The sequence below is a fragment of the Pan paniscus genome, chromosome 20, assembly GCF_029289425.2.
Source record: "Pan paniscus chromosome 20, NHGRI_mPanPan1-v2.0_pri, whole genome shotgun sequence".
NCBI classification, from domain to species: Eukaryota; Metazoa; Chordata; class Mammalia; order Primates; family Hominidae; genus Pan; species Pan paniscus.
Genome location: NC_073269.2, coordinates 48,861,255 through 48,877,692, shown reverse-complemented (window position 1 = coordinate 48,877,692; position 16,438 = coordinate 48,861,255). Strand labels below are relative to the sequence as shown.

The 16,438-nt window shown below is 46.2% G+C and overlaps 1 protein-coding gene across 4 annotated transcripts; it reads left to right on the top strand.

Moving 5' to 3' along the window:
* Window positions 1-689: 689 nt before the first annotated feature.
* LOC100984967 (pregnancy-specific beta-1-glycoprotein 8) lies at window positions 690-14,030 on the top strand. 4 transcript variants are annotated; one of them, XM_008964140.5, is made up of 6 exons: window positions 690-1,180; window positions 2,421-2,786; window positions 8,434-8,712; window positions 11,450-11,728; window positions 12,129-12,383; window positions 13,339-14,030. In XM_008964140.5, the coding sequence occupies exons 1-6, from the start codon at window positions 1,051-1,053 to the stop codon at window positions 13,353-13,355; spliced, it is 1,326 nt and encodes a 441-aa protein (XP_008962388.1). In that variant the 5' UTR covers window positions 690-1,050; the 3' UTR covers window positions 13,356-14,030. The 4 variants fall into 4 exon arrangements, with proteins under 4 accessions (XP_008962388.1, XP_063456404.1, XP_063456405.1 ...); XM_063600334.1 differs by lacking the exon at window positions 13,339-14,030 and adding an exon at window positions 12,739-12,776; XM_063600335.1 differs by lacking the exon at window positions 2,421-2,786.
* The last annotated feature ends 2,408 nt before the right edge of the window (window positions 14,031-16,438 follow it).

Here is a 16,438-nt window from a genome sequence, read left to right as displayed (position 1 = left end):
TTGGCCAGGTCAAAACCCTCAGGACAGACCCCTGGGTATGTCAGCACATGGAGGGCTGAGCCCATGATGGCCATGGAGTAAGTCAAGATGAATCTCTCCAGCTCTGAACCCCTGCCCTGTCCTGGGCACCCCCTCCTGCGTCTCAACGAGCCATCTCCCTCGGGGTTCCTCGGTAACTCCCCACTTCCTCCTGCACCACAACGGGGAAGGTGTGGTGACCACAGGACAATCAGCTGGGCAGAGAAGAGAGGACATCAAAGATGGTCAGGAAGAACATGAGAAACCCTGAACTCCAGCTCAGCCACCTGACCCCACGGAGTCATAGAGTGACCGAGAACTGTCCCTTTGACTATGGGACTCACAGCCCCCACTGAGCAACCAGCACAGGCCTCTCCTCACAAGAGGCATGAGAGATTCACCCTGCACACCTCCAGGAAGGACAGTTTCCTCTGGGACACCCAGGTCCTGAGTGTCCATCCTTGGAAGCTGCAGCCAAGCTAGACACGATTAGAGAAAGGAAGGGTCCCTCTCACCAGGCAACACACAGCTCACCCACAGCACAATGGGGTGTCACTGTGACAGGGACCTGGTGCAGCTCCAGCCTCCTGCACTGAAGGGGAGAGCCAGATGGGGATGAAAGAGGCCAAAGGGCATGAATGTGCACCCCGACCCAGAGCCATGGGGACAGCAGGAGGCTGAGGCCCAGGACTCTGCTTGCCCAACCTGCAGGGTATGTTTCTGACTGTGTGGGTCTGTGTGTGTCTCTTCTGTGTGTGTGTGTGTGTGTGTGTGTGTGTGTATGTGTGTGTCTTCACAAAGTGTGTTGAGGTTTGGTGAAAGAATCACTGCTGAAAAAGGCAGAGGCCTCCACAATTCCCAGGGACCTGAAACACAGACAAAAGGAAAAACAGGAGGGACAAGGAGGCAGGACTGAGAGAGGAGGGGACAGAGAGATGTCCTGGGCCTGACCCCGCCCATGAGCTTGAGAATTGCTCCTACCCCGGGAAGAAGCTCAGCACAGAAGGAGGCAGGACAGCACTGCTGAGAGCCATGCTCAGGAAGCTTCTGGATCCTAGGCTCAGCTCCACAGAGGAGAACACACAGACAGCAGAGACCATGGGGCTCCTCTCAGCCCCTCCCTGCATGCAGCACATCACCTGGAAGGGGCTCCTGCTCACAGGTGAGGAGAGAACTTCCTGGGAGAGGACAGGAGGAGGAAGCAGAGTGACTGGATGGGGTCTCCTGGAGAGGATGGGGTTCTAAAAAATGAAAGAAGCCAGCACTTTGAGAGGCTGAGGCGGGTGGATCATGAGATCAGGAGTTCAAGATCAGTCTGGCCAACACAGTGAAGCCCTGTCTGTACTAAAAATACAAAAATTTAACCAGATATTGTGGTGTGCTCCTCTAATCCTAGCTACTCGGGAGGCTGAGGCAGGAGAATCACGTGAACCCGGGAGGCAGAAGTTGCAGCTAGTTGAGATAGTGCCACCGCACGCCAGCCTGGGAGACAGTACGAGACTCCATCTCAAAAAAAAAAAAAGAGAAAAAAGACAAAAAGGAAAGAAGGCTCTGTTGGAGTCTGGATAGGGGAAAATACACCAGAGAGGGACAGGGGTCAAAACAGGAAAGTCATATTGAGCCAGAATTGGTAAGAGGTAGGAAAATCTTAAGTGTTCTGTTTTCCTGATTAATCATCAGGGGCCACCACATTTTGAAATATGATAATAATAACTGTATCAGATGACACTTCACATAAAAATATACACAGGGCATGAAACACTGTCCTCAGCAAGAAACCTCAACAATTGGGGGGAAAAAAAACACCAAGGGCGTGGAGGGCCCTGAGAACTCTCACATCTACAGGAGTCTGCAGCCTGTTCCAGGCACTGGGGTGCAACCAAGATCACAAAAATCCCTGTCCTCATGGAGCTCACACTGTCATGGGGGGGAAGACACACATGCAAAGAGATCTAGAATGTGAGGTCAGGTGTTGAGAAGAACCCTGGAGGGAGCAGAGCAGGGAAAGGTCAGAAAGGGAAGACCCAGGGTATCTGAAGGAGGTGTCAGGAAAGAAGTCTAAGGATGCCCTGATGTGAGAAGGACCTGAGGGCAGTGTGGGGGGGGCCGTGCGGACCCCTGGGGAAGAGGATTCCAAACAGAAAAATGCCAAGGTCAGAAGTGTTGAAGGAATGGGGGTCATGCTGCTGACCTTGACCTAGTAGGATAGTAGGACACACACACATACACACACACAAACACACATGCCCCTTTTGTGTGTGTGTGTGCGTGTGTTTGTATGTGTGTGTGTGTCTGTGTCTTCAAGGCTGAGGACTGAAGAGAACTTCTCAGGACCCAGGGCCCCATCTTTTCACACCAATACATAGGTCTCAACATTGACTGATGCTCTCTCCACCTCCTAGCATCACTTTTAAACTTCTGGAACCCACCCACGACTGCCCAAGTCACGATTGAAGCCCAGCCAACCAAAGTTTCCGAGGGGAAGGATGTTCTTCTACTTATCCACAATTTGCCCCAGAATCTTACCGGCTACATCTGGTACAAAGGGCAAATGAGGGACCTCTACCATTACATTACATCATATGTAGTAGATGGTCAAAGAATTATATATGGGCCTGCATACAGTGGACGAGAAACAATATATTCCAATGCATCCCTGCTGATCCAGAATGTCACCCGGGAAGACGCAGGATCCTACACCTTACACATCATAAAGGGAGGTGATGAGACTAGAGGAGTAACTGGACATTTCACCTTCACCTTATACCGTGAGTGATTCCACATGATCCCTGGGTATTGGGGGACAGGGGTCACTTCTACTTCACACACACAGGATTGTCAGGCCTGGACTGTGCCTGTGTCACTCTCTGCACTATGTCCCATGCTGGGGTTTGGGCATTTAGTGCAGGACACACACAGAGGAGACAAATTTCAACAGATCAGAATTCCTTTCCCGCATCCAGACCCTGCAGACACGTGCTACAGAGGAAGGACAGTCTGATGGGGGGGTTCAGCAGGAGGAGATCAGTCTCAGCCAAGCACATCATGCCCTCTTCATAAATTTGACCCTGAGAAAGACCCTGGAAAACTGAGTAGGGCTTGGCCTCAGGGGCCCCTGAGATGCTCTCAGAGAAGCTCAGCCCTAGAAGCCTCAACCCCAGACCCTTGTCCCTAAATCCTTGCTCCAGATAAAGCTGAGGAGCCTGTGCTGGGGCTGGGTTGTGGCTTCTCGGGCAGGGCTTACTGGGACCAAGGATTTACCAGCTGTCAGAGGACTGTGTCTCCTGGAGCTGTTCACCAGCCAGGGCTCAGCCCTCAGAGCCTCATCTGGGCAAGGACAGAGCTTTCTTCACCTGACACTCAGAGTGGAGAGGACAGAAAGACAAGCTTTGTAGGCCATCAGACAACTGCCTTAGGAGGCTTAGGCCAGTCCATAGAAAGTCTAATGTCCCCAGAAGCAGAAATACAAGAGAGAAGATGTACCTGGTAGCAGCTTGTCCACAGGGATCTGACACAAAGGGGCTTTCTCATGGAAGCAAATTAATAATCAATGCTGTTTGTGTGAAACCTCCACTGTGCCAAGCATTAGGTCAGGTGACTGTGAATAATTTAACATTTATTCACAAATAGCATGAAAAGCCACTGTCCATTTGCCATTTAGCTTATCTGATTGACAGAAAACTGAGGTACAGGAAGACACAGTCACTGAGCCAGAGACACACAAACACAAAGGGGAGATCAGGGTCACATGAGGTCTGTCTGCAGCCACAGGCCCATCCTCTCCTCCACCAGAAGTGAGGGCTTACTGGGTTCCAAGCACCCCATAGTCATTTATTGGCTCAAAACCTCTCTTCTTAGGCATCCAAACCTCAGAGGGGTGAGAGCAAATGGTCAGCTGATTAGTCTGTACTCCAGAACTAAATCACCTGCCTCAACCATCAGAGTCAGCGGAAAAAACATGTCCAGGCCTCCCCCTCAGATCTTAGCCCCCATCACTGAACCTGAAATCCTGTGTTTCCCAAAGTGTCCATGTCACTGTCATGAGAGGATCAAGGAGAGGACCTTGTTTTCTTTCCCCACTCACACCCTACACCACCACAGGCCCAGTGAGAGAGACACACACTCAGGAGCTCTCACATAACAAATGAAGGAATGGAATGAAGAAATGAATGATCCAAAACCTCTTTAGAGACTGAATCTTGCATGCAGAATCCTAGGAGGTTCTAGCCACACCTGTCCCTTGTCCTTCAGAGGCTGACAGCCATGTTTCATCCCCCCACTACCTCTTGCCCCTAAAGCAACCCCACCTCATGTAACTCTGAAGCTCTTTGGCCACCGGAGCTTTCTCGGGGCTCCTGGGTCCCGGACTGTGGAACTGGGAGCACCTGGTCCCTGGGGTCTCTGAAGTCAGTGTAGCCCTCACTGCTCACTGCCATGGTGTCTCTGCCTCTCTCTGCTTCTCTGTGTCCCTCATCTTCCTCCCACTTCATTCTGACTGGCAAGCCCTGTCCTGCACAGCTTCTTCCTCCACCCCTAGGCCTTCCCCAGACACTCCCTCTAATTAGTCTGGCTGTTCAGTTCCCTTGCCGCTAACACTGTGGCCTGGCCCACCTCCCAGGAAATAGGAAAGGTGCAGAAATCACCTGGAGTTGCCACTCCTGCCAGGCTTCATCTCGAGCCAATGACCCCAGGACACTAAGAGAATGAGCTTCCACTGTATTCCCAGCCAGGGCTCTTTCCCTTTGTGAGGCTGACCTGTGGACAAGACCATGGGACAGGGATAGGCAGTTCCTCCATCCACCCTTATCATTGCCAGACAAGTTCCTCTGGCCTCCTACACACACACACACACACACACATACACGCACACAAATTATTGAAATGGTGGTTTGTAGTAAAGAAAGATTTTAACGACTCCAAGTCTGCCAAACAGGAGGACAGAGGTTTATTATTACTCAAATCAGCCTCCCCAGTGGATCAGGGATTAGAGATTTTCAAAGGTAGTTTCAGGAGCACAGGACTAAAAAATGAGTACTGCTGATTCTTTGGTGATGGAATCATGTGGGCAGGGGGAAATGATCTGTTAGTGCTTGAATCTGCCTCTAGGTAGGGACCACATGACTGGCTGAGCCATTAGTCATAGGTATGGATGAGGTCAGCTGGTTGCCAGAATGCAAAAGAATGAGAAACATCTCAAAAGACCAATCTCACGTTCTACAATAGTGATGTTATCTATAGGAGCAATTAGTTACAAATTTTGTAAACTCTTGCCAAATGACATCGGAGCAGTCAGGGATTATAGAAACTGTGCCAACATTTTAGCAGAATTCAGTTCCCTCCTATAATCTTAATCTCGTGGTCTTTCACTAGTTTTACAAAGGCAGTCCCTGGGCAAAGTAAGGGTGTTAGTTTTATGGAGGAACTATTATCATTCTTGCTTCAAATTTAAACCATGAACTAAATTCCTCCCAAGGTTAGCCTGGCCTATGCCCAGCAATGAGTGAGGACAGCCAGCCTGAGACTAGATGCCAGATGGAGTCAGCCATGCTAGTTTGCTGTCACTGTTGTAATCTTTGCACGGACTCACCAGGGTGTCAGAGGCTGGACAGGCCTGCAGTCCCCAAAGCCCATGGGCTCATTTCGCCCATGAATCCATCCTCAACCTTCTATGGAGCTCACATTCTCCGGTCACTTCCTAGAGACTTCTGGCTTCCTGTCAGGCATATAACAAGCTTGAAATTTGTCATTCGGTTCTAACACTAAGTAAAAAGCTGAACAAACTCAAAAGTCAACAACTCGTTAAACTCCCTCAGAGATGGCTGGGCACAGTGGCTCACACCTACAATACCAGCACTTTGGGAGGTCGAGGCGGGCACAAGGTCAGGAGATAGAGACCATCCTGGCTAACATGGTGAAACCTCGTCTCTACTAAAAATACAAAAAATTAGCCAGCCATGGTGGCGGGCCCCTGTAGTCCCAGCTACTTGGGAGGCTCAGGCAGGAGAATGGCGTGAACCTAGGAGGCAGAGCTTGCAGTGAGATGAGATCATGCCACTGCACTTCAGCCAGGGTGACAGAGCGAGACTCTGCCTCAGAAAAAAAAATGCTGTTAGAGGAATAAATAATGCTTTTGATGCTTACTGGTAGACTGCACACAGCTGAGAAAAGAATCCCTAGCTTGAGGATACGTCAATAGAAACTTCCAAAACTGAAACAGGAAAGTTCAAAAAGAGTGGGGAAAAAAAGTGGAACAACATTTCAACTTCATATTTAATATTTTGTTTTGACAATAGCAATTTTTAAATTGTGTAGCTGTGGGACAACTACAAAGGCTGTAACATACACGTAATGGGAATACTGGTGGTTTTGGGGACCAGTTGGAGGTGGCCAGGTGGGTGCTAACTAATGGTTTTACTGCCTGTGCCACATACAACTGTTTCCTCATGATGATGCCGTTTTCATAAGTTGGAGTTCTGCGTGTGGGGAGACACACGAGCCATTGCCATCTCACTTAGACTCTTCCTAATTCACACAAACTTAAACTCTAGTGGTGTTTCCTGAGCTTAAGAGAAAATGAAGAAAGCATTTCACATACCTGTTTTGGGGTCCTCCCCATTTTTCCTAACTCTGCATAGAATTTAGAAGCAGGGAGTTCTTTCTGTATTTACTAACATAACACACATCACTTCTTTTAATTTGGCGTCCTTCCTCCCTTTATGTAATTGACGCACTGACCAGTTCTGTCCTTTTAACGGGACTCTCTCTACTTAAGGAGTTGCTAATTTCAAATCACCTTTGGCATCTTTCTTTGACCATAATGTGATCCTGCTGGAATTCATGGCACACCTAAACCTTACTTTGGTCTCAAGAGAAATACTACTACCAGCAATTCATCTTAGATGTTTGGACCATCAGTAAAAATTTCCACTTATGAAAACATTTTAATGTTTCCTCCAAATATTTTTTGTTACTAGAGTCAGAACATAACATGAGGTCTAAATTCCTGACAACTTTTTGTGGGAAAATTACAGTATTACAAATTGAGCATCCCAAATCCAGAAATCCACAATCTGAAATGCTCCAAAACTCAACACTTCTGACCACTGATGTGATGCTAAAAAGAAGTGTTCACTGGCGCATTTTGGATTTTAAATTTTTCAGATTTGGGATGCTAAACCAGTACATATATGGCAAATATTCCAAAATTAAAAAAAATTAGAATTCCAAAACACTTTGTTTTAAGCTTTCTGCATAAGGAGCACTTTATCTGTATGAACTATAGACATGAGGCTGTACAGGAGATCTCTAGAACCTCCTTGTCCTGCATAACTGAAACTGCACAACCATGGAACAACGCCCTATTGCCCTGATCCCAGCTCATAGAAACTCCTATTCTACTCTCTGATTCACTCTGGAATCCACTGATAGCAGGTACATAGAGTAGTCAAACTCAGAATCAGAGAGTAGAATGTCTAATGAGAGAAAGTATCTGCAAGACTTCTTCCCAAATATTGGTCTAATATCCACCAAACACATATGGTCCATGAGGGCCAGACTTCCATCATCTGTTCATGTTTGCCCTTTCCACCAGTCGGTTCTGCATTTGCAAACATCCACATGTATTTCCAGAAAGATCCACATGGTCCTCACCTGCCCTCTACAGGGGGAAGGGAGCATCATGGACCCAGAACAGGGAATGTGGTCTTGGTCCAAAGCTATCAGCTCTTGCCTGTCCCCTTCACTCTTTGTAGGTCATTCCTTGGACTCTGCTCTACCTTTAGAGGTCACTGGCTCAAGTCAGCCACTATGAGACACCTGGGAAAACTGCCCCATCTTGTGGCTCCACTGCCTGATGACTGAACTGACCTCCAGACTTGACTCTGTTCTCCCCTGTGTTATTTCTGCTGAAGTACCCAGTCCCAGGCCAGGCTTTCCAGTATCCAAAGGGTTTAAAGACAATTGGAAGTTCCATCACCCATCTCTAGGATGTCCTTGGCAAGGGAAGCTGCAGAGAAAACATACCTCGGGCGGCAAAGTAAGACTGAAACTAAGAAGATTCCAGCACTGCATGCTCCAAGTGAGGACCACAAGGTGGGCCAGGCAGGCACTTGGAGATGGAGGGACTCAGAGAGGCACCAGGGGCTGTGACTGCTGGTCCTGTGTCTTTCCGTGACCCAATGCTGCTGCTCAATTCACACTTGAGAAAGTCTGTGCTTCTCCTACATGAAGCAGGCAGCCTCACAGCCTCTGAGCCCTCAGATTGCCCTGCATCTGTCTTGCAACACACACACCTGCCATGGGCTTTTAAGGACTTGGGTGGGCTGAGAGTTGGGAAATGCCAACTCTGATTGAAAAATGCCTTTGGAGGAATCAAAGGTGCCACACAGGGCAATCTTCTCTCTGTTTTCTGCACAGTGGAGACTCCCAAGCCCTCGATCTCCAGCAGCAAATTAAACCCCAGGGAGGACATGGAGGCTGTGAGCTTAACCTGTGATCCTGAGACTCCGGATGCAAGCTACCTGTGGTGGATGAATGGTCAGAGCCTCCCTATGTCTCACAGGTTGCAGTTGTCTGAAACCAACAGGACCCTCTTTCTATTGGGTGTCACAAAGTACACTGCAGGACCCTATGAATGTGAAATACGGAACCCAGTGAGTGCCAGCCGCAGTGACCCAGTCACCCTGAATCTCCTCCGTGAGTACTTTCTGTTCCTCTGGGAGCCAGGCTGCCATCCCAAATACACGTGGCCAGAGGCCAGGCCTCTCAGTCCCACTCAGGTCTAAGTACAGAGACCTTTACCCCTGGACATCAAACCTGGCCATGACTTTGTGTCCCAGGCAAACCAGAGTAGGCCTAGGCTTGATCAACAATAGGAGAAAAGAGGCTGCTCCTGTCATGGGAGACTCAGCGTCCACAGCTTGTGATGGGAGAAACAGGTGAATGTCTCAGACTCCAGATCAGTGAACACAGCTGGGATTTGGCTGGGACTTCAATGTTGTGACTTGGCTCACTGGGTCACTGTGATTGTGGCGCTTCCACAGACCAGATTTTCCCTTCCCTCTGACAATATCGCCTGTGACATTATTCTCTTTGCTCCACATGCCCTGCATGCCCCCACCATTTCCTCCTCATACACCTATTACCATACAGGGGAGGTCCCCAAGCTCTCCTGCCTCACAGACTCTCACCCACTGGCAGAGCATTCTTGGCTGATTGATGGGAAGTTCCAGCAATCAGCACAAGTGTTCTTTATCCCCCAAATCACTAAAACATATAGAGGGGTCTATGTCTGTTTCATCCATAACTCAGCCACTGGTGGAAGAAATCTCATAATCAAGAGGATCATAGTCCCTGGTAAGTGGATCCCTGGAGCATTGGCACTATGTTTTCCAGTGAAGTCTATCTAGCTATCAGGGAAGAGCCACCTGCCCTCTGCAAAGGGAGAGGGAAAATCAAAAACCCAGGACAGGGAATATGTTTCTGCTCCAAAACCACCAGCTTTTGCCTGTCCCCTTCACTCTTTCTAGATCATTCTGTAGACTATACACTAACAATGAACAACCTGAAAGGAAATTAAGGAAAGAATTTCAGTTCACATTAACATCAAAAGGAATAAAATATTTTGGAATAAGTTTAACCAAAAAGTCAAATGATTATACCCTGAAAACTACAAAAGATTGCTGAAACAAGTTAAAGACGATATCAATATATGGAAACACATTTCATTTTCATGGATTGGAAGAATCAATATTGTTAGAAAGATAATATTCCCAAAGTGAGTTGCGGATTCAATGTAACCCCTAACAGAATCCCAGTAACATTTTTTGCAGAATTAGAAAACTCTGTCCTAAATCTCACCTGACAGGCTCTTATTAATGGCTGCCACAACAGAAACACTGAGAAAAAGAGGTAACCATGAAAAGGTGGAAAGTTCTGATGACATAGAAAATAGCAATCAGCCTTCAAAGGCTTCACATCCCAAAGCCTTCAAAAATATACGAGTGCGGCATGGCCACTATGGAATTCACCGAAAACTAATCACCAAGCTAGAAAAGTGGTGAGAGAAAAAAAAAGGGCAAGAATATCTTTGGCTTATCACCACCCACTTTTGCCTACTAATCTGATGCTGAAAAGAAATGCTCACTGAAGCATTTTAGATTTTGAATCTTTCAAATTTGGGATGCTAAACCAGTAAGTATATGACAAATATTTCAGAATCAAAAAATGTCAGAAATCCAAAACACTTTTTGTCCTAAGTCTTATGCATAAGAAATACTCAATCTGTGTGAACTGTAGGCATCAAGCTCTACAGCAGATCTCTAGAACCTCCCCACCTTGCATAAATGAAACTGCACACCCATGAACAACTTCTGATTCTCCCCACTCCCAGCTCCTGGAAACCAGCAGTCTCTTCTCATATTCACTCTGGAATCCACTTACATGAGGTCCCTAGAGTAGTCAAACCCATGGAATCAGAGAGTAGAATGTCCAATGAAAGAAAATATTTGCAAAACTTCCTCCAAATTTGTCTCATATCCGTCAAACACACATGGTCCATGAGGACCAGATTTCCAGCAGTTCATTCCCACCCTTTCCACCAGTCAGTGCTGCATTTGCAAATGTCCACATGTATTTCTGGAAAGATCCACATGGTCCTCACCTGCCCTCTGCAGAAGGGGAGGAAACTTAAAGAACCCAGGACAGGGAACATGGTTCTTCTCCAAAGCCACCAGCTCTTGCCTGTCACCTTCACTCTTTCTAGATCATTCCTTGCACTCTGCTCTATCTTTAGAGGTCACTGGTTCAAGTAAGTCATCATGAAACACCTGCAAAAAACTGCCCCACCTTGAGCCTCCACTGCCTGATGACTGAACTGACCTCCAGGCTTGATTCTGATCTCCCCTGTGTTATTTTTGCTGAAACATCCAGTCCCAGGCCAGGCTGCTCAGTATCTTCAGGGTTTCAGGACCATGGGTAGTTCCATTATTACTCATCTCTAGAATGTCCTTGGAAATGGAAGCTGCAGAGAAATCACATATAGGGGGACAATGTAGGATGGAACTTGGAAGGGTCCCACCAGTTGCACATTCCAGGTAAGGAACCCAGGGTGAGCCAGCCAGTCAACTGATTAGGGAGGGACTGGGAGGGATACCAGGGGCTGTGACTCCCACTGACATGTCTGTCCATGACCCAACACTGCTGCTCAATTGACACTTGAGAAAGTCTGTGCTTCCCTAAGACAGAGCAGCTGGCCTCATAGTCTTTGAGCCCTTAGATCATCATGCATCTGTCTTGTGACACACGCACCATCTATTGGCTTTCAAGGACTTGGGTGGGCTGAGAGGTGGGAGATGCCAACTCTGATTAAAGGATGCCTGTGGAGGAATCAAAGGTGCCACACAGGACAATCTTCTCTCTGTTATCCACACAGCGAAGCTGCCCAAGCCGTACATCACCATCAACAATTTAAAACCCAGGGAGAATAAGGATGTCTTAAACTTCACCTGTGAACCTAAGAGTGAGAACTACACCTACATTTGGTGGCTAAATGGTCAGAGCCTCCCGGTCAGTCCCAGGGTAAAGCGACCCATTGAAAACAGGATCCTCATTCTACCCAGTGTCACTAGAAATGAAACAGGACCCTATCAATGTGAAATACGGGACCAATATGGTGGCATCCGCAGTTACCCAGTCACCCTGAATGTCCTCTGTGAGTATCTTTTGTTCCTTTGTGGGCCAGGACACCAGCTTAAATCAAAACGACCAGAGGCCAGGCCTCTCACTCTCTCTCCGGTCCAAGTATAGACACCTTTACTTCTGGACATCCCAGCTGGCCATGACTCCCTGCCCTGGGAAAACCTGGGTAGGCACAGCCTTAACCAAGAGTATAAGGGGAGGGGACGCTCTTGTCATGGGAGACTTGGGGCCCACAGCTTGTGATGGGAGAAACAGGGGAATACCTCAGGATTCGGCTCAGTGAATATAGCGGGGTTTTGGCTGGGACTTGAGGGTGTGTCTTGGCTCAGAGGGTCACTGTGTCCCTTTAAGAAACCAGGAGCATCCCCTTCCCTCGGATGACATCACCTGTGGCTTTATTCTCTTTGCTCCAGATGGTCCAGACCTCCCCAGAATTTACCCTTCATTCACCTATTACCGTTCAGGAGAAATCCTCTACTTGTCCTGCTCTGCGGACTCTAACCCACCGGCACAGTATTCTTGGACAATTAATGGGAAGTTTCAGCTATCAGGACAAAAGCTCTTTATCCCCCAAATTACTACAAATCATAGCGGGCTCTATGCTTGCTCTGTCCGTAACTCAGCCACTGGCAAGGAAAGCTCCAAATCCATGACAGTAAAAGTCTCTGGTAAGTGGATCCCAGTATCCTTGGCAACAGGGATTTAGGTGGAGTCTATCTGGCCTTCAGGGAAGAGTCAGGAAAACATTTTTATTCCCAGCCTGTGTCCCATGGGCATAAGCAAATCCCAAATTCTCCTCCTAAACCCTCCAAATTTGTCTAAGAACTTTGAAAACTTTAACAAACAGGCTGATATCTTCATAAAATTCCCAGCCTAGACCAAGCAGGAAAAACATTGATTTCATTGAAATAATTGATAATAATGAGGATAATGTTTTTATGATTTTTATTTGAAAATTTGCTGATTCTTTAAATGGTTTGTTTTCTACATTGATGGAATTTTCCTCTTTTAACCTATCTGTAGCTTATAGCAGTTCAATAAACTATACCGCAGTTTATTGAACCGTAATTGAAATATTTACTTTTGCTTTCTACTGACTGCCCCAGAATTGGGCAACTATTCATGAGAATTGATATGTTTATGGTAATACACATATTTGCACAAGTACAGTAACAATCTGCTCTCTTTCTAACAGGACACATTTGAAATCATTGGTTATATTACCAATGCTTTGACTGGGATGTTATATTTAAGGATATAGATAGAATGAACCAGTATGAACTGCAGGCAAAGTCTGAAGTCAGCCTTGGTTTGGCTTCCTATTCTCAAGAGTTTTGTAAAAGTTTAATCTCAGATTCCTTATAAAAACTTAGAGCAAAGAAAATTTTAAAAGAGAGCCTACACGGTCCATTGCTACTCTTGCTGCACTTATGTAAACAATCAGACCACGTTTGAAGAAACTCAACCTATTTTGCAAACATACTTATTCTACTGAAATTATCATTGGTAAAACTAGAGATGCCCATAGAGACAAAAATTATGTGGAGAATAAAAACTGTAGTACACCTGTTATGAGATTGCAGCTCTGTTCATTGTTTCTGTGTTTTTATTATCCATCTGTAGACTGGACATTACCCTGAATTCTACTAGTTCCTCCAATTCCATTTTCTTCCATGGAATCGCTAAGAACAAGACCCACTCTGTTCCAGAAGCCCTATAAGCTGGAGGTGGACAACTCAATGTAAATTTCATGGGAAAACCCTTGTACCTGAAGCGTGAGCCACTCAGAACTCACTAAAATGTTCGACACCATAACAACAGATGCTCAAACTGTAAACCAGGACAACAAGTTAATGACTTCACACTCTGGACATTTCTTCCCAGGATGTCAGAACAAGACTCCCCATCATGATGAGGCTCTCACCCCTCTTAACTGTCCTTGCTCATGCCTGCCTCTTTCACTTGGCAGGATAATGCAGTCATTAGAATTTCACATGTAGTAGCTTCTGAGGGTAACAACAGAGTGTCAGATATGTCATCTCAACCTCAAACTTTTACATAACATCTCAGGGGGAAATGTGGCTCTCTCCACCTTGCATACAGGGCTCCCAATAGAAATGAACACAGAGATATTGCCTGCGTGTTTGCAGAGAAGATGGTTTCTATGAAGAGGTAGGAAAGCTGAAATTATAATAGAGTCCCCTTTAAATGCACATTCTGTGGATGGCTCTCGCCATTTCCTAAGAGATACATTGTAAAACGTGACATTAATACTGATTCTAGCAGAATAAAACATGTACCACATTTGCTAATACTGTTCTCTTAAAATAATTTTAAAAGAATGGGGTGGGCCCTCCCATGTGTCCAGGCCAGGTCTCTGAACACAATCCTCCATCTGCAGTAACAATGCCTAAGAAGATGACATGGACTTGGTCCTGATATGCAGCCATTCCTGTATACCTTTCCCCTGCTGCAGGGCCGTACCAACCCAGGGCCCAAATCTTCAGCTGCAGAGCTCAGAGAGAACATGTGATACCCAGCATCCCTTACCTTCTTCCAGTCCACTGCAGTGGCTACTGGCATGGCCCATTTACCCCTGAGGACACCCATCTGCTGACCCACAGTTTCTAAGAGTCAGACTTTCTTGGTTTCTCTGAGCCCCAGCTGCTTTCACTCTACTGAACCCTTCTTCTCACCACAGGTGGCATTGCCTTAGCAGACACCTCTTTCAGCTGCAGCTAACAGGTAAGCCAAGAACCAGACCCCAGAGGATAAACAAGGATTTCAAAACCTACTGTGTCCAATGGAGATGCCCACTTGTGGGCGGCAAGCCACCCAGGTGCCGAGGCAAGAGACCGAGGGCATGAGATGTTCCAGTATAATAAAATATAAAAGAAGAATAGTTATACCAGATATAGATCTTAGATATGATTATATATGAATATTATTAATCATTACTTGGTAGCAATTACTCTTTATTCCAGTATTAAAATAATCCTCATTTCTATAATCATAACCTAGGAAAAGCCAGGCCATAGAGAGATAGGAGCTGAGGAGACATAGTGAGAAGTGACCAGAAGACAAGAGTGCGAGCCTTCTGTTATGCCCAGACAGGGCCACTAGAGGGCTCCTTGGTCTACCGGTAACGACAGCGTCTGGGAAGATGCCCATTGCCAAGCGGACCCTGGTCTAGCGGTAGCCTCAGTGTCAAGGAAAAACACCTGCTACTTAGCAGACTGGGAAAGCTACTCAGAGTCTCCCTTTCCCCGTGGGAGTTTAGAGAGGACTCTACTCCTCCACCTCTTGTGGAGTGCCTGACATTAGTCAGGTCCACCCACACTTATCTGGAGGCCTGACTGTCTCCCTACGATGCTGTGCTTCAGTGGTCACACTCCTAGTCTGCCTTCATGTTCCATCCTGTTCACCTGGCTCTGCTGTTTAGTTAGCCGTAGCAAATTAGTGAAAGTACTAAAAGTCTCTAATAAGCAGAAATAATGCTGTAAGCTCTCTCTCTCTTTCTCCTCTCTCTCTCTGCCTCAGCTGACAGGCAGGGAAGGGCCCCCTGTCCAGTGGACATGTGACCCCTGTGGCCTTACCTATCATTGGAGATGGCTCACACTCCTTATACTGACACTTTGTCTTGTATCCAATAAATATCAGTGCAGCCTGGCATTCGGTGCCACTACTGGTCTCTGCATCTTGGTGGTAGTAGTCCCCTGGGCCCACCTGTCTTTTCTTTTATCCCTCCATCTTATGTCTTTATTTCTACAATCTCTCATCTCTGCATATGGAGAGAAAAACCCACCTACCCTGTGTGGCTGGTCCCTACACCCACTGTACAGAGACATAAAGAAGTAGAGATGTATACAACTCCCCCAACAACATTGTATCCCAAAATAACATCATCTCTGCCCCTCATCGTGGAATTCACTGTCTCTCACCATGTGGGCAACTGCTTCCAGAGTCACAATTCTTCCACAAGAGGCAATGCACACTTTAACATAGCACTTCAGCAAATAAAGTGGTGACAGTTTACCCACTTAGATTAAGTTTCTTAAAAGATTCTCCCAAATTTCCCCATGAAGAAGACAGAAATGGCTTTCCCAATTGTGAAACATTCGCCTCCCCACCTTTCAAAAAAGGACCCCTGAATAGCCAAAACAATCTTGCTGAAATAAATTGTAGGACTTGAACTTTCTTATTTGAAATCTCATAGAGGAGTACAATTATTAAAACAGAAGCTGCTGCCAAAGAATAGACATAAGGTGCTGGCAAAAGAATGGACATAAAGACAAATGGGATAGAATTGAGAGCCTAGAAATAAACCCTCACACTTATGGACAATTACTCTTTGAAGAGTGTGTCAAGACAATTTAATGGAGGAACAATTCTCCTTTCTAATGATAGTGCAGAAACAACTAGATAACCACATGCAAAACAGTGAATTTAGATAACTCTACCTCCCACCATATCAAATAATTCTCTAAAAAATTGATCAGTGAGTTAAATATAAGACCTATAACCATAAAAGCATCTTAAAATAGACATAGAGGTAAATATTAATGACCACAAATGTGCAATGGATTCTTAGATATGATACTAAAGCATAAGAAACAAAAAAAAAGATAAATTGGGCTTTATAAAGATGTGAGCATTTTGTGCATCAAAGGAAAATATCAAGAAAATAATTAATAGACAAGGAATGAGAGAAAATATTTGCAAA